Below are 19,258 nucleotides of genomic sequence, written 5' to 3'. Positions count from 1 at the left end.
CTTTTGCCCATTAACCAGCTACATTAAAATGAATAAAAACCTAAAGAAATCGTCTTAGATTAATTAGCAGTTGAGTATGGACTACACTTTTTATTAGCTGTAGATTTTAGGCAGATGCAAGAAGATCTCTTTAGTGTAGAACATACAGCCCCAAACCAAAGGCATGTGTTTATAAATGCCATGAGTTTATATTGCACTCTGTGTATATATAGGATTGGGTTTGCATGTACATTGCTGCACTGAACAAGACTGGCATTACAAAACTATGGGTTTGCAGTTTACTTTTCTAGAAAACACTGCTATATGCAGTGCCCAGTTTTCTCTCTGGCTCTGTGTTACCCCTAATTTTCCAGCTAGCTTGAGTGAAGCAGAAGAAGGTCAAGTGACTGGTCCCAAATTAGCCAGCCGTGCCAAGGCTCCGCTGGCTACCAGGACGTGCTTCCTGTGTTACACCACACAACCTCCTTACACCACGCAACCTCACACAAGGCAATGAGGGAAGATGATAGTGAGATTGCCAGGTATTTTTTTTCTGTTAGAGCCTTCAGACATCGCATTTCCTATATTCTAGTTTTAATTTAGAAGCCACCTAGGCTGAGGCTGCTACACAGAGTTAAGAGAGGAGATGCCATAGAAGTACTTGAAGTAATATAAAGTATTTAACCTTTTACCGTGACCTGCTTGTTACAGCTATATTTGTTTTGTAGTCTTCCTAGTCAGAATTTGTTAAATTGAGTTCTTGACTTGGATGAAGCACCACAGAAGGGACTTTGAAAGCACAATGACAGAGAGATGGAGGGCTGGACTCTGTTCCCACAAAATCAGCAATAAAATTGGCTCCATCAAGCGCAGGTGAGGTGGGGAATGACTTGCGGCAGTGGCACAGCACTGGTTGCAGTGACCCTTCCTCGGTGGTTTTGAAATCCATTTTTTGAGGCTGAGTCTGTCCTGGTTTGCCATCAAACTGAGGTCAGCCAGAGCCAGTGGAGGGTAGAAGATCTGACACTGAGAACATCAACATTTTATGTAGGCTGATCACACTGTTCAAAGGGAAATGCAGAAGCACTTTGAAAGCGAATTGCATATAAGCAATTTAAATAAATTAAGATCTGTAGCTTACTGGTATCCGCATATTCTTAATGTAATTAATAGCATATCAAACGGCTTGCTTTTCTAATACAGGTAAATTATCAGAGAGATGGCTGTTATCTACTACAAATACCTTCTTTGTAACATGAGAGGTTTTCTGAAGGTCAGCCATGCTGTGATGTGAGTGACTGTTGCAAATATTAGAGATTTCTATTTTGTGATGTTACTGTTGTTATTACTATAAGAGTTGTATAAATATCCAACCTTTGACCCCTAGTTTTGTCAAAAAGTATTGTGCGTCCCCCTACACTCATACATCAACTGTTGCATGTGGGAAACAGGAGAATTTTTATTGGGTTTTTTTTCCATTCATTGAAACTATAGGGTGAGATGACTGTTTGAGAGGTTAAATCCTGCTTTGAGCTGCTAGTCAAGTGAAACGAGGAAATTTTGCTTTGATGAGTCAAATTTAAGGATGTTGCTGTCATGAAGGATAATTATGATGATGGAAATTAAGGACAGAATTATGATAATTGAAAACTGTTGTGGCAGATAGTAAAAGACCCTGGCATTCTGGGGCTGTTAAACGTTATCAGTAAAATCATGGTAATTAGAAATACTTGACAAAGGATGGGTGAACATTTAGTAGAACAAAACCTTAACTATTACTTTCTGGTAATCCTGTTATGTTGTGGACTGTATTACATGTTTAAGTCTTCTGTGACTGAGACTGCTTGATGGTGTAGTTGGTTTCCAGCATCTAAAACTTCCATCTTATTGCTGTAGAAATAGATTTACCTTAAAAAAAAAAAAAGAAAGAGAGAAAGAGAGGAGAAAACACTGTAAACCCCTTGCACTTCAGCCCACTGCCCTGACCAAGTGCAGACTGGCTATTTAAAGGTCTAATTCCCATGAAAATTAGCTTGTGACCCTGTTCTTTGCATTGTACAAGTGAAATTTCCTAATTCTTATTTTGCTGTCTATAGTTCAGTTCAGGGTGAGCTTGTGGCTGTATGGTATGCATTAATCCCACTCTGCAGTGAATTTTTGGGGTGCTTTTTCTCTTAGCAATGGAACTGCTTATGTTTTCTACTTTGAGAGCTGTCCTTAGTTTCCTTTTTCCTTGGGTTCATGAAGAGCTCCTTTGTGATCATCCATGGAGAAATCAAGTGCAGTAGAAGGTCATCGAAAAGACCAGGGACTATTTTCATACTGGGGTGCTTCAAGGTAATTAGGTGTTGCTTAGTTTATGAGTTATTTTAGACAATTTGAAAACAAAGTGATTTGGGGCTTGGAATACAAAGAAGGAAAAAATAGCTAGAATGGTCCTATTAAAGCCAACTTAGTACAATTTACCACTTGCCCAGCAAGTAGCTCCTCCCATTGTAGGGGCAGTAGGGGGTCCAACCCTGGAAGCACACAGTCCTGGCAGCCCTGGTGCAGAAGTCACTGTGTCCATAGCAACACACTGCAGCGTGGAGCATTCCTGCACCTCCTCAACTCGCATCCTGGCACTGCCAGGGACACAGACCAGCTGCACGTGACTGATCCTGGTTGTGTCACCGCTATTTGAACTCCACGTTACAAACCTTGTTTCCCTTGCAAAGAGCATCTGCTCTCTGATTGACATGTTTTTAATGTGCAATTTATCATTGTCAGATACAGGATTTTTATTGAAGAAATTTGAATATTGTATTTAAGGCACTTTTGTGATTACAGATGTTTTACATATAAATTGCCTTATATTGCAAAAAAATATATTCTGTACCTCTCGAGCAGTCTCATTCTCATGTGCTTTACATTTTTATACGTTACTCTGCACAGCTAAGTGGACGTGAACGCTGTCTGCTTGGGCTAGCTGCAACCGAGGCTGCAGTGCTGCATCAGCAGCTGCCCCCGGATAATGCACAGGCCGTGGCGGTTGAGGAAACATGCTGGAAAAGGAAGTTTGGGTCCTGCCCACGGACTTCAGCTGTATCTGCACTGCAGGTGCCCCAAAACTCTGAGATTGCCAGAAGCTCCCACGCGGTCCAGAAATGGCAGAGGCTGCAAGCGCACTGCCATCTCCGTGCCAGCTGCCTGGAGGTAACCAGCGCAGGCTCAGGCCAAGCAGTGAGGTGCTGCCTTGGAGCCATCTCTGTGCTCCCTGGGAAGGGGCAAGGAGTGGGATTAAAGGCTAGTGGGACCTCTGTGAGGCAGTGCAAGTGGGGGAGCATTCCTCCCTGGAAGTTGTCAGCCCCCAAAGGGTGATGAGAGGTGGCTGAACCGTGCCTTTGGCACCGCTGGGAGGACAGGTTTGCAGCCATGAAGCAACCACCATGCTGCCTGGGAGAGATCCGTGCAGTCTGTGACACCGAGGAGCTGCCGGTGTGCTGTGCCAGCAGCCTGGCGTGCTGTTGTGCCCAGCAGAAGCCGGGTATGCGCAGAGGCAGCACAAGCCACAGGCTGGAGGGTGGCCAGCCTGGCCCTACCTCCCACCTGCACCCGGTCACCGGTCTGCCCGGGGCTGGTGGCCACTACGGGTGGGAAAAGTGTAGCAGCTCAATTCATCATCAAAGAGTGGGGAACAATAGCATTATCAATAGAATGTTGACATAGATATACACCTGTGTTGAACTGTATTTGAATGTAGGTCATTAAGGGTACTCATGGCAAAAGCTGCTTGGACTCGTAGGTCTTGCTAAAGGCGTTGCCATATCTGAGAAACAGGTTTGGTCTTAAACTTTTCTAGATAGTATATAATATTCATAATCAGTTATTGCTCTCTCAGCATTCTAATACGGAAACAGAAACTGAAGTATTACAATTTTTTCTGCTCTTTCTGGCATCAGAAAAATGGTTTGCATCACATAGCAGCCTTTGCGTTCAGATGAAGTATTCATGAAGCTACATGCCAGGTAACTACATACATGGAGCAACTCAAAAAGTATGCACTGAAATGTGGCATACCTCAAACATAAGCTGGTCTCCAGGTGTTGTCTCAGACTGTAATCGATTGAATATCACCAGCTGAGCAACCAAATTTCTCAGACTGTCCTTGAGTGATCATTTCCAGCTAGTGACTGACCGTGTCATGCTGTAATGGCTATAACAATTTTTAAAGTAAGTAAAAAGATTAAGTACAGCTTGATCTAGTGCTTGTAGAGAGGCACTTCACCCTAAAAATACTATTACCTCTCTCTAGCTCCTATCCAAAGGGAGAAACACCATAACATCTGTGATGGGGCTTACTGCTCCTCTGGGGGATCTTACTCCACGATGGCCAAATAGCCAGGAGCTGAGCTGCTGCACTTCTACATGTGGCTGCAGCTTGGGAAGGAAAAGGACACAATGCAGACCGCAAAAAAGAGATGCAAGAGTCAGCAAATCCAATGAAGTATCTGCTCAAGAGGGGACAGGAATAAAGAAGAATAAAAATGTTACAAGCACTGAAGAAGAAAGGAAGGGGGTATTTCTAGTAAAAAGCATGAGTAATTAGGTTATCCCACATAAACTGTGGAGAATACTGGAAATCCCAGAAGGAGGTAATTATGCTACCAGACCAAGGCTTGTAGCAGGCTGAAATTTCTGGAGAAGAGATCCTTCAACCAAGTATTTCTCCCTGCAGTGTGAAGGAGCCCTTCCTCCTGTCACCAGCATTTTCATCAAGACCATTGTAAGAATGTTTGATTTAATATACAGATCAGCAACACTTGTGTCTACAAGAAGGAATATCCAGATGCTGTGGGAAATAACCTGTTAGTGCAATCCTAGGAGCTGCAAAATCCTGAAGCAACTTTTCTCACAGTTGTTCTGCGCAGCCTGGCTGCTTCCCAGGGAGCGCGGAGCAAAGTACTTGAAATAACACCACCATCTGCTGGGCAGCAGCTTAACACAGCCAAGGGATGCGAGAGCATGAGCGACTCCCAGCCACGGCTGCTTTGGTACACGCTAGATCATGCCTGGTGAGCCCTCATCACGTAATCCTACATTATTTTTATTAATGTTGACTCATGCTTTTCCAGGCTGCTTTCTATGTAAGACATAGTTAAATGGATACATAATAAAAAATCACTGCCTTGTGTGGCACGAGTAGGGAAATAGCAAACATTTTTCATACCGTTTCTGTGCAGGGAGCCGCACCAGTACAGCAGCTGTGCCCTGTAAAAGATACACTAATTCGGTTCTCATCAGGATTGATATTATTTGCTCTTACAGATCTGTTGCTGGGTCACACGCAGTCGCACACATCAAGCCTGCAAAGCAGAAACCTAGAAATAGCAACGTCCACTGGCAAGTTGAGATGCGTGCCACCGCCAGATGTGGGGAACAGCATGTGAAAAGACCCAGAAATTATTCTTGCGGGAAGTAGAAATGTTGCAGAATTTTTTGCTGTTGGGTGTGTAATACTTACCGCAGCCTCCTTCCACGCTTAGTTCTGATATGAATCATTTCCAGTAACAACATTGGGTACCTCTAATACGCAGGTGGTATTCTGCAAAAATGAGCTGGAAAGCCACAGGCCTATCAACTCAGCTAACGTGGTTAAGGCACATCATTTTCTATAGCCTGAGGCACAAAGAAGGATGCTGTGGCTGGTACGGCATGAGGCATTTTTGTCGCATGTCCCGTCCTCATCCTCCCCGAATGACAGGAGACTTGCTAACAATCAGATCAGGAGAGAATAGCTTTTGCAGGAGTCAGAAACAAGGCTAAAACACGCGTCCATTAATGGAAGGAGACATTATGTTACTGTCCCTTAAATGAAGATGAGTAGCAGCCCTCACGTGAAAGACACTGAGATTTCCTCCTTCTTGCAGAGGAAGAATTGCTGGAGCTATGCAAGACTGCCCCACTCCATCAGCTCTTGAGTTTTTTACAACGTTATAAAAGCTGTTAATGCCTCTAGCTATCTCAGCCCCCCACGGGGTAAAAGAAAAAAAGGATGAAGTCGTTAAAGATCCTCATACTCCTGCTAGGTGCCACAGAAATTTAAAATGCTTTCCCTTTCAGGAAGAAATGTCCAGAGGAGATGCAATCTGTTACCTGAGCTGCAAAGATGTGCCCAGAGGCAGGACAGTGCCATATGCAAGGAGATGCTGCTGGGTGGGGATTGGGAGGCTGGTGGAGAACTTGGTCACTTTGTTGGGACATGTGGAGATGGGGCAGGGGGAATACTGGTTAATGCAGGGCTGAGGATGGGAAGGAGGTCCTATAGCGGTATGGGCATAGGCACGGCTGCAACACCCTGCTGAGGGCTTTCTCTGGTAAAGATCAGTGCAACTGCAGCTGAAAAGACTCACTTGGGGATGTTTAAGTTTTGTTGTGGTTTTTTGGTTGTTTTTTTTTTTTTTTTTTTTCTGGGTGGCTTTCAGATTAAACTCTGTTTAATATTAACGTATATCTTTACAGCTGAATGGTGGTAAATCCCTAGTCTCAGAAACCTACTTCCCCTCCAGGAAAAAAAACCTAGCAACCATAAATCCTTCCTTCTAATATATTTATTCACTTATATTTACATAGAAATTAAAATTAATAGCATCAGATAGCCAAGGTGCATTTTCTTCATCAGTAGCAGAAGCAACAGTAGGTCCTGTGCATTTATTATGATTAAATATTATCGGTGTCTGTCACACATGAATGAAGCCATATCAGGAGTTGATTTTCTATCTTATACAGAAAGAACTTGGAAGACAATTTGTTACACATTTTTTTAAACCGGTTACCTATGCCCAAGCTGTCTGCTGGTTTATGCCCTGGTATCTCTATTGTCCCTGGGATGTATCTGCCTCAGCACAGTTTCTTATACTATGCAGACAACGTACTCAGCGAGCTTGCCTGAAATTTATAAGTTCAGCACACCTATGCAGGAATTATTTTCAATAGGACAACTGAGAGCAATCACATTACTTAATATCATAATGTCAAACGAGAGATTATTGTAATATTGCCAAAGTATTTATCAAATAATGTAGAGAGAATGTATTTTCAGTTCAGTTGTGAAATGACTGTGTCTGAACACCTGGGATCCTGTAAGTATTTTTAACCTGGCCACCTCCAAGCTGTGACGACTCTGCATGATCTATAGGTGTAAGTAAAGTAAGGGTATTGCTGCTTCTGATCATAATGCTTCAAATAACATCATGTGGAGGAAGGAGTCATGTTTTGATGCAGTATTACAATTGGATCATCTTAAATTGTTCTGAGTGCTTTGCAATTGCTTTCTTGCAAATACCAAATGCCAGGCTTTTTTCTTGCATATTTTCCTTCAAGAGTTGTTTGGGGTTTTTTTTGGGGGGGTTGTTGTTTTTTTTTTTATTTGAAGTATGCTGACTATTTTGAAGTGTCGGTTTAGCTCTGCCTTCCTGTGTATATCATCAAGGCAAGCTGCTTTAGTTAACCGAGGAAAACATTCTTTACTGGGAATACAAACACTAATAAAGTTATTGGTGCAATAAATTATTTTCTTTTGTATGGAGATCAAGTAATTTGGTGCTTGCTTCAGAAAAGACAATACAACCTGTATTGTGTGTCCATTAGCAGCAACAACAAATCTCTTCTTGCTCTAGAGGAAGAATTAATTATTTACATGTTTCTCATTAACTTTTTACCTACTGTTAACAGTAGGTTTTAAAATAATTCCTTTCTGTCTGTGATCAAAGTTTTCAACAAGCCCATTTACAAGCAGCATATTTAGCCATTTTTAATTATTTGCAGTCCATCACAAAATGACATTTGCAATTTATAAGCATTGCTGAAATGCTGCAGGTACTCCAGAAATTCCTGACAAGTGTTTTTGAGTGGACAACGCTTTTACTTCCTGCTCTTGATGTGCTGTTGGATCTTGTGCTGCTGGATCAGATACCAGGTATATCTTCACCTTACAAAATAATAGCAAATCTCATGAAAGACTTGAAGCTGCCTGTACACTCATCCATGGAGCTGATGGTCAGGCATTTCTCTGGAGTTGCGTCTCTGCTTGAGCTCATCCTGGTAGCACTGTTAGTGGGATTTAGGGCAACAGAACATGGATCTGTACTGTTAATTTAGAACAAAATCCCAAGTTCTTTTCCAACTAGACCTGGACTCAGTTTCGGCAAGACAGTCTCAGAGCAACCTGTGATAAAATGGTCTTCATATTTCATCCGAAAATCTTACAGAATCAGGAAAAATCTCAATAATTTCAACAAAAAATAGGAAAACTTTGACTATGTGTTGGTACCATTGTGACTGACTTAGATCTTAACACATAGCAAAAGCCAGAACATAGCCAAAGACATTTCCATTTATTGTTCGATTTATTGAAACACGTGGACTCTTATGTGACTGTGAGATTGTGAAACTGAATCCTTCCTTAATCAATTCATCTTCCAAACAATCGAAATATTATTTTTTATTTAAGTAGAGAAAGGTAGCATAAAAGGAACTAGATTCTTAGATTTATTGAGTTATGCTACAAAATGGGCTGTGCCTTCCCAAAAGACTATTGAGTTTTCTTTGCATCCCTGATGTGCCTTATTCCCCACCTAATCCTCCCCAGCACCCCGCACAATGCTTTCTAGGGCCAGGGTCCTCGCTCAGGGCCAGCAGTGTGCATTTCATCCAAAGGCTGAAAATACAGCTGACACAACAGTCCCTGCATCTTGAAACAGCCGATTTCTGTTCTGTGACCCACTCCGAACTTGAGACTTATTTGCGATGCAACAAGCCACACTTGTTCATCTTGTCGAGCGCTGCCCAGCACCAGCTGCCTCTGAGGAAAGTTCAGCAAACTTGATAATGAGCACTGGGGGAATAACAGAAGTTTCTTCTTCAGCTGAACAGTAGTTGGCTTAACGCCTTAAATATTTTATGACCATTATACACTCGAAAATGCCGTACAAGTTCTGTGCGAGCTCTTGGTTTTCATGTAGGTATTTAGCCTCCATTTAAACACATATAGTAAATCCAGTGTGTTGTACTGCTATTAAATATTACAGATTTAAAATTTATTACCAAAGGAAATTGCACTGAAACAATTTATTGGAAACAAAACAAAACCTGTGACTTGATGATGGATGACTTTGTTCTCTCGTCTTAGACCAATTATTTAACAAAACATTTGTTACATTTGACTTCAGGCCAAGCAGCGACATAAGTTGACATATTCTAGAATAATTTTAAAAACGGACAATTTGTAATGCATTAGAGAGCCTACAAAAGAGCAAAGCACATTTAGATAGTTATAAAACCAACTACCCTTATAACTTAGCCAGTGGTATTTAGTCATAATTTAGCCATTGATATTTAGTCACCCTACTAAGCGCATAACAAAACACTGTAACAAAATGAATCGTAAGCTCCGTGTCCCTTACTGCTACTTATGGAGTTAACTCTTCGGCGAGATGCCATTACCTGCAGTGATTACAGGTTCACAGCATGGAAGTCAAAAGCAGATTTGGCAGGTGCAAATGCCTGCTTCTGTTTTGATAGCTGAAGAGGAAAAGTGTCCTGTAACCTAGTCTGCTTCGACTTGGACCAGAGCTTTACGGAGCTCTGCGCATGCTGGGGAAAAAAGGCATTCCTTCCTCCTGTGCAGTTTTCCAAGAACTTATTTAGCTTCATCCAGTCTGCCCAGCTGGGTAGGCAAAGGGTTTGGCCCAAATTTTCTGCAAGTATTTCGATAGCTGGAAAGAGATCTGCAGACCATTACTATATAGTCTAAAATGATGCTAAATTAACGATATATGCTAACAGGAAACAGTTTGAGGAGTGCTCCATTGTGGATAATGTTTACAAGTCTGTTTTATTTTCATTGTGAGCATTGTGAGCACTTCTGAAAAAGTGTTTTGCTCTGGCACCAACCTTGAGCTGAAAGGGCCTGGGCAGCACTCAGAGGATGGGGAGAAGGATCAGTCAGGGTGAAACAAAAACAGATGTCACCTTTTCTACACAGCTATTAGAGAAATAGCTGCTTAAAGGGCTTTCAACCATTAAAAAATAGAATTAGAGGCTGAATTAGAGTATTCAATTAATAGGCAGTCAGCTGTGTAAAACCTACCATGTGACAGTGATGCTTTAAAATCCAGATAGGTAAATGTTACCGAAGTCCCTAATAAGGCAAAACTGGTTTTCTTGGGTTTATATAAATAGATACCATAATGCTTCTATGAGATTTGCTGTGATAGACAAGTCATTTCATTCACATTGCACTGGTTTGAACCAAGACAAAAAATAGAACTGGAAAATGAAACAATTTGTCTGCTGAATTTGTGTTGTTTTCATGAACCTTCAGAAGCAGTGATTGCGGAATTGTTGGGTGGTCAATAGCAAATCTCATGTTGCCAGTAAAACTGAAAAGATAAAAAAGCAACAGTAGAAGGGAACAACAGAAATATCTGACTGGAGGCAAGATCTGAATTTTATGAATATTAGAAGCCAAGGGTTGTGTACTCAAGGTGAAATGTCCTTTAAAAAGGCAGCTAAGAAAATGTCCATGCTTGTTGAATGGATGTCAACAGAACAGTTGGGCCAAAAGAAAGGGGGCATTCGAAAAATACCCTGAGAGACATCTAAGTACAATTATTTAAGAGCATCCCATTATCTACTGCCCAGAAAGCCAAACAGGTGTGTAAAGTTATGATTCCAATTTATGTGATATTCAGAATGAATGCTTACCTTAGTGGAAAAGCCTGTACAAAATACTATTCTAGAACCTCCATTCCCTCTAAAATGTTACTGGTCTATAACAATAAATATTACTCTATTAATTTTATGTTACTAGGCTTCCAAAGCTAGGTGAGTTACATGATATCTCTTCACAAGAGATTAATTTATGAGACAACTGTTATTTATAAGAGCTAAAACCATGTGTTCAGGTTGCTTCTGGTTTTATTTAACACCTGCTTTTCCTTCCACACAATTTTGGTCAGAAAATTTCAGAAATGGATTGGTTTTTACCCGTCTCACAAGATGACAACCCAAAATCTACAAAGTATCTGGTTGAGAATACTGAATGGGGGAAGCTTTGTGGAAGCTAAATTATCGTACTGGCTATAAATCGGCCCTTAGCTCCCGTGTGGTCTTTCTGAGCTCTGTTGGAAACTTGCTTTTCCCATGGGGTGATGTGTATAAATCAGATTAACTCCACTGAGAGCAATGGAATAAATATAGATGAGAGAATCCAGCCCTGTATTTCCAATGTTTTTCTAGTTTCAGTTATCTTCAAGGTGGGCTAAAGTCGGTGACCACTTAGAGGTTTATGAACATATTAGCAGTAAAAAAACCTGAGATTTTGAAAAAACAGTTTCCATGAGAGGTGAAGGAGAGGCTCCCATCCATTGCTGGAGGCACACTGTTTATGACCTGCATTTTGGCAGCTCCTGTTTCACCTTCCAAGGCACCACTAACCACACCATGTGATAATGCCCACATAACTTTTCTTATATGAAAAGTGATAATTATTGTTTAATACAAGAAAGTGATGCTCATGAGATATACCACTGCCCTTTTGTTCTTGAAATTGATGTATTCTGTAAAATCCCCAGAAAAAGAAGGTTTAGGGTTTTTTTGGGGGGGTTGTTTGTTTTTTTTGAGGGGGGGGAGACTGGGGGGAAGAGAAAAGCAGGGAGCAGCAGGTCTCTGTGGATGATAGTTGAGGTGCCATGGCTGATTTATAGGTCTGGAAAATATTTGCAATGCCCATATTATTCTGGGGATAAAGAGAGGATTTAATTCACTAGTACTATCAATCTGTTACCTTTCAAGGCAGTAAATTCACTAAATTCACTAAAAAAAGCAATTCAGCTTCATGGAGTTGTTGTTGTAATATATCATTTATCATTTACTGTATGTAAGTACCAATAGCACAAACATTTAAAATCATCAACAGAACTATAAAGAGATGAAAGAAAAATGTTTCAGAATAAATCTCTGTCTTTTCCAAAGCAACCTCCCCTGTGATAAGGTTATAGAGAGAAACATATGTTACTGGGAGCTTGAAATAAAAATCTTATTTGTTCCACTGCAAATGTTTTAACAAAATTGTTAAAACTCATTTCCTATTTGTGTGTGATATTGATGGCAGGAAGAAGAGGGGGAAATTCTAAAAGCAGACTGATGTGCCTTCGTTTCTTCTGTAAGTGAGGTTTCTCAAAGGGATTTCTGGGAGACCCTAAAACTAGATACTATGGGGAGCATCCTATGAAGGAATCTAACTGTCCTTATTAGACCTGCTGGGATGCCTATCTCTTCAGGATCATTTTTAGAGTTAATCTAGTAGTGATGAATATCCCCATTAATACTTTGATTAATCTATCATCTCTGAAAAGAAGTAATATTTGCAATATTTTTCTTTCTTGAATGAATGTAGAAAGGTGATTGAATCAAATCAGGGGAGTGGTCAGGAGTGGTCTGCACTGTAACAATGGCATTTCTCTGCCACTTATTTTCATTCACCCACAATCAGGCATTTTTTACATTTTGATACCATTGATACCGTATTCTTGGTACAGCTATGATTTTTATTTTTTTATTTATTTTCGCCTAGCATCCCTTGCTTGTTCAGCAGTCTAAGAGCCTTGAAGAGGCAACATCTGTGTTGAAGAAGTAGAAGCAACCATCAGGTCTGCTCAGGAGGAGCCCTGCCAAGGCCACTGGCGGTAATTGAGCTTTCTTTGAACACAACATCTGCTCACATAGATTCACTTATGAGATCAAATTATTATGGCCAAGATGGAAAAGGAGGATGAAAGAAGAGATGACAGATATATGGATAGCCAGTTTTAATGCCCATTGAATGCTGTTTTTAACCCAAGCCAAATTCCCACCTTTTGTTATTAAACCCAGTGGTTCTGTTTTGATTCTCATTATCACTTCTGGCTGGAAGATCTGGGCACTTCAGTGGTTGCCCTTTACGATTTACATTTCTTCAAAAAGAAAAAAAAAAAAAAGTTCCAGAAAAAGGCTGAATGAAAGGGTTCAAGGTAGGAGCAACACCTTTCCACTTCATGCTTTTCCATTGCTAATACTGATGAAAAACTCCTGTGAAATGCCTTTCTGCTGCCATTTCAAAGGGAACTGCTTCCTAAATGGAGCGTTCACTCCATGAGAAATTCCAGTTTGCAATTTTTCTGAGCAATGGTGATTGTTTTATTGGTGTTATCTGTCCAAAATCAAGGCTATAAGTAGCCATTTTTCTTACTCTTTCTTTTTACTATCCAGTCAAGGTAAGCCAAGACTTAGGAAGTTCAGGCAAAGAAAAAATCCAGTTCTTTTTCCCTGCTATATCCAGTGTTTTTGGACTAACCCACCAATGTAAAAGGGTTTTGAGAATTTCCACTCCATGACAGTGTTGTGATACTTCCATACTTACTAATTTTGCAGAAGAACAATCAAAATGCAGGTGTTTTTTAAATCAAGGAATCCATTTCACCAAAGTTGCATAATAAATGATGATCATGGAGGCTGAAGCAGTTCCTTGTGGAAGACAGGACCATGACCAATGCAGACACCAGAGCAGCTCACAAAAAATGAAATACTAAGCTCCTCTAAAAACAAAAGAGATTTCCAAAAGCTGCATCTCCTTCCTATTGATTTTGTGGAATTTTTGTGCAAATCATATACTTTTGTAAAAACAGATTCTGATGAGGTGTCCTCTTTTTATTAGTATCTGCCAGTTGCCAATCTCTTCACATAGAAAAGTCATTTTCAGTTTTGAGCTGCTGAGCAATGATGACCATTCTCATAGCTATGTCTTAGGGCACTCTGGAGCAGAGGTGAATTGCAGATGTGATTTATATTGACATCTCTGCAGCAGTTCGGTGTTTTCCAGTAAAGTAAGGAACTCATGAAGAATGCATGCCTCAGTCATGCCTGTGCCCTAGCACACAGGAGTTCATAGGGTGCTTGGCTCACATATAGCTCCCCTGCCCTGGCAGGGGTGTCCAACCGAGAAGGGCACTGATGGTGCGCACTGCAAATTTAATAAGGATACGCTGCGCCCAGCCGAGAAGGGCACTGATGGTGCACGCTGCAAATTTAATAAGGGCACGCTGCACCCAGCTAAAATTCAGATGGCCAGGGCCACACTTGTGGCAAAACAGTGACAAGAGCAAAACAGAAGTTCACCCCCCTGCACACCCAGAGCTGTGGGTGCACCATGTCAGGTCAGGGATCGCATCCAACTTTGATCCATGCCAAGGGGCAGCGGAGTTACAAGGGACTGATTTAATTCCTCTAATAGGTTCACTTACGCTGCCTCAATGTCCTAGTGCTCATGCACTGTATACCCTTAAAAATCCTGGAGATAATGAATAGGTTTCTTCACTTTATCTCTGCTCTAGAATTTGAACTCCCCTAGTATGGCCCACTGTCTAATGAGGAGTGATGCACTGAGAGCTGTCAGAGTTGTCCCACAAGGGAATTAGAAGCTGAAAGATAAACACACCAAATGATCGCATGTAGAAATCACTCTCTGTGTTTTCAGTTCAGAGCTGTACAAAGGTGAATATGCTTTTGTGTAATGAACTATTACTCTAAAAAATCACAAATAGACCTCACTTGAGTGAAGACCTTGGTCCTGTACATTAGATGTACTACTTATATTATTTTCTAAAGAAGCAGGAATGCTGTCTTCCATACACTAGAGCACAGACCAGAGGAAAACACAAGTGCTGATCACTGTGTGACCACTGCTTATTTCTCTAAACTAGGTGCGAGCTGAGATGAAGTGCTTCCCATTTAATGTCACTCACCTGTGCAGGCTTGAAATAAGAGTGGTGTGATACAGAGTAGTTGTTTGGGCTAATGAGGTGCATGCATACTGGACTTTGGTTATAATAAGCATGCTTGGCATCTGTCTGAAATATATGGGCAGAGATGATTAAAAGAAACAGGAGCCAACAGCAGAGAGACAGAATCCCAGGCTTGAACCCCTTCTTAGCCCTTCTAAGAAAATCCTTGCAGGGGGATGCTTGCTGGAGGCTGCTGGGACTCAGCTAAAATCCATCACGCTGACCCTTGCACCTGCTCGGAAGCTGCAGAAAGGGTTGCAAGAGTCAGTGGACTGAGCGAGCCAATATCAAGGCAGAAGGGATTGCCTGGGAAGCGCAGCGAGCGGCTTCCTTCTCAGGTATTTTGATTAGAGAAAACAAGCAAACCAAAATGCACAGAGGAGGGTTTTGGCACACATAAATGTGTAAATTCAGACTTGCAAAGAAATTTATACTGTTTAGTACAGCATCTTTTCCCTCTGAAGGACTCTGTTGTGCTAGGAAGGTGTGGGTACAGGCAGGGTTGTGCTCTCTGTGTCACCCCCGAATAACAAATCTCTTCTATGCCTAGAAAGCCACCCCAGGGGACAGGCTCATGGTAAGGGGATTCCCCGTAGGAAGCAGAAGGAAATAAACCTGGACTGTCTTTTTCATATCAGGTTCTAATCAGTGTGTCAGAGCTTAGAAGGACTGTACAACTGCTGCTGGCTCAGGTACAAAAGGTAAGTGCTAGCCACACACCATTTTTGAGAGGAGGAACATGGCAATCTCTCTCTTCTCCTTCCCAGGGTGACCCAATGCAGACAGACACTTCCACATGACCATCAGAAGCTATCTGAGTGATGGGATTCATCCTTCAAAAACTTCACCGTAGCCCAGGACTTCTGTATGCAACTCTTAAACCTCCTACACTGACTCCGGAGCATTTCATATTGGGAATAAAGCATCAAAAAGTCACATCTCTGAAGGCCTTCAAGGTATTTGCATCTTTATCGTCATGTTGTCGTTCAGTCCCATCCTGAGGTTTGGTTCTGCGTCTGAAAAAAACAAGGAAAGATTGTTGTTGCTAATACTCTTCCCACAGCCTCCCTCCGCCCCCCACCTGCCTCCCCCAGGGCTGCCCACCCTCCAGCCCACCCCCGGCACTGCAGCACCCGCTCGCCCACTGGCATGTTTCAGGCAAACACTGCCTCTTTCTTATAAACTGAAGCAATCTGGACACCTAACATGCATAGCCATCGAACAATTTTTGGCCAAGTCTGGAATACTACTGCCAGCTTCCAGCTGCGGCTTTTGGCTTGTTTTAACTGCCTGTATCCAGCCCAACCATTGAAAATTAATTTAAGACAATATGGACGGGTATCAGGCCTTCAGTGTTGTGGTGGCTTTTTGTACAGACAGTGAAGCTAATTGTTTCAAGTGTTCACTACCCACACGACTGCATCAACTTTGTGGGTATTTGCAGTTTCTCCTCTTACTGAGGTTGGTGTGGAAGCTGGGAGAGCATTTTCCAGTGCTTTTATACAGGCTCTCCATGGTTTTAGTTTCCCATGATTTCTTAGATTAATATTTGAGGGGAGAAGGAGGTGGTGGTAGCTCTTTTTCTGAGTTCTGTAAGGTATTGTCTAGGGCTGGGAGAATGTGAAATGGGAAATATTTGCACCTCGTCTGAACTGGAGCTCTTTGTCCTCCCAAAACGAAGGGAGCCATATCCAACCCAGAGAAACTCCTTGGCTGAGACAATGGGAAGTATCATTTCATCCTTACCAGGAGTAACCACCTTCAAAGGCTCCCCTTGATTAACCTGCTTAGGGAGACAACAGGTAAGGGGTTAAAGAAGTCTAGAAAACTGTCCCTTTTCTCCTGTCACCTTGAATGCCTTCTGCTGACATTTTTTTTTTGCATAGTTACTTTTGCTTTCAGTATGCAAAAGACCAGCAAAGGCTAGGTTGTATGTGGAAAGCTCTCTTGCTTTGTTGTAAAGTGGTTTTGGTCACCAATATTTTGGCAAGGATAAAATCTCAACCCACAACAGATTTCAGTCTCTTTCTCATTGAAGTTAGTTACATCTTAGAGCTATGGCATTTAGGCCAAAACTTAGAGGCAAAGGACATCGGGCCCCTATCAGAGGGGTGAAACTGCCACAAAAAATATTCAAGCATTAACTGAAAAAGCCATGTAAAGGTAGAAATTGTGTCCTGTTGAAGATAAACTGGAATGTTGTCATTTGTCATACATTTGTACTGAAGAAATGGATGGGGATCTCGTAGGAAAAAAAAGATGTCTGAAATACTGGTCTTGGAGTCTTAATGATCTTGAAGGAATATAATCTGAACATCAGTAAAATCAATAGACAAACTCACAAAAACTCCCAAGGACTACCTGTCAGACCTATGAGATAGCTAACCCAGTGAGACTGGTAAAAGCAGTGATTTTGCAACATCGAAATCCAAAATGAAAATTAAAAAAAAAAGTTTTAGAAGCTTCTTCTTAAATAACCTATATTTCCTTCAAGGAACCCAGTGGTAAAACTCCTCAAGAGATGTAGTTAAGCCAAAAGAACAACATTTGAAACTCCTTGGCTGTACTGCAAGATATTTTTAATGGCTTTGTTTATGCTTTTAGATTAAATGCTCCTCACAGTGATTTGCATGGAATGTTTACAGACTTGTGTATTACTCTGTTACCAGATAATTTGCAACATCCTCACTTAAACAAGCAGGCACAAAACAGTCAAATTTCACCCGTCAAAGAAAGAAGTGCTGGCAGGTATGGAAAACACTGAACAGTGGCTGGGGATACAGTGCTTTTTAAATAAAATGCCATGAGTATCAGAGTATAGCGTGTGATTCGGTAGCAAATTCTTCATATTGCGCATTAAGCCAGCAACAGGTATCGTCCTACAACAAGCATTGTTCACACCAGCTAGAAGGAGCACAAAAGACCCACGTGGTAGCAACAGGGCACTTTCCAATGAGACTGAACTTCAGGAAAATATGATTGAGCAATGTGAGTGATTGAATTCTTTCACTGCCATTTGCTTCTGTTTTCTATTTCTGTTATCATTGCTGGCAAGCCGACCTTCTGAAACTTACATCTCATTTTTCAGGGCGAGCTGGCAGAGCAAACGCTGCTGCACTTTATTTCAGTAGCAAAGGACTATTCTCTAATCTACCAGACAATGATACAGCAACCCAAGACACAAACCTTCAGGACTGTTGTTTGTGCTTGCGCAGACCACCTCTGTAACAGCTTTGCATAAATGTAACCTCCAAGAATCTGAAGCCAAAACCCAAACTATTTGCAAGCTTGTATTTTAGCATTTTTTAAACCCCTCTCATATAAACACGATGTCAGCTACGGCTGCAATAATCTGAAGTTAGCGTTGTCTGCTTTAAAATCCTCACCAGCAGGCACGCTTGGTTTATAACCCTCATTTCTCCAGGATCACCTCCTACCAGCCAGGCGGAGGGTACACACTGTTCTCACCCTCCGCGTGTGCGCGGGTGTGTTACCGGGTGTGTAAATCAGAGCAGCTGCAGGCAGAGCAGCTGCAGGGACACATGCTCTCCGCTGATCCGCTTGTGTGTGTGTGGGGAGGGGGGCGGTGAGTGTGGCTTGTGGATAGCTGGAGGGCTTCCCTCTTGGAAATTCTGGGATTAATGACACATTAAGCCCTCTCCAAGAGAGTGGATTGAACAGAACAAAAAAAAAAAAAAAAGGGAAGAAAAAAAAAATTGAAACAGGCAGGCAGGCTGATGGCTTTTACTGCAAAGTTTAGTACTTAAAAGTTAACTTCTAAGCAACTGCAGATGCATGGATAAAACTAGCTTGGACAATATGCAGCAGCCCTTTCCTTTCCACCAGCATCTCCAACTTGTTGCCTACCTCTGTTGGATTCCCTTGTTGGCCATTAGCACTGAGTCAGCTCCATTAGGTAAGGATTTTGCACTTTTTAATTATTTGATAGTCATTTGGGGGATAGAGTTCATGTGTATTTTAAACTGAGATGATCTTGTTTGCATTTACTTTTGAAAGTGGGTTTGAGTGAGAGAGGGCTATTATTAGAAAGAGACTCAAAAATAGAATGGAAGTAAGGTTAAAATAAACAAGTAAGGTAATGAAGAAGGTCACAGTGATAACCAAGCATGCTTACAGCACACAATTTTATTGTCCATCAGAGGACTCTCACTTTTTTTTTTTCTTTTTCCTTTAAATAAAGAAATTACAAACCTGTGGAGATTCTTACATCCCACTAGAAAAAAAAAATGAAGTGATTTAAAGAATATTTATAACATTTTCCCATAAATGGAACACATGAATGATAAAAGAAGGAAAAGCTTTAAAAATAAGAATCTATTCTTCTAAGGAAAGAAGCATATACACCATCTATCAGAGCAACATTATAGATTAGTTAATTACACATATAATAATACACA

The 19,258-nt window shown here is 41.4% G+C and overlaps 1 protein-coding gene across 1 annotated transcript in view; it reads left to right on the top strand.

Moving 5' to 3' along the window:
- Positions 1-426: 426 nt before the first annotated feature.
- LOC308068683 (von Willebrand factor D and EGF domain-containing protein-like) overlaps positions 427-19,258 on the top strand; it is a 194,864-nt gene continuing 176,032 nt past the window's right edge. The window contains exon 1 of the mRNA XM_080399690.1: positions 427-18,756. Within this exon, the coding sequence (XP_080255816.1) occupies positions 18,636-18,756 (121 nt within the window). The 5' untranslated portion in view covers positions 427-18,635. The remainder of the gene's footprint in view (positions 18,757-19,258) is intronic.

The sequence above is a fragment of the Falco punctatus genome (genome assembly GCF_963210335.1).
Source record: "Falco punctatus genome assembly, chromosome: 8".
NCBI classification, from domain to species: Eukaryota; Metazoa; Chordata; class Aves; order Falconiformes; family Falconidae; genus Falco; species Falco punctatus.
The sequence above is the reverse complement of the archived record's forward strand: the minus strand, read 5'-3'. Positions and strand labels throughout refer to the sequence as shown.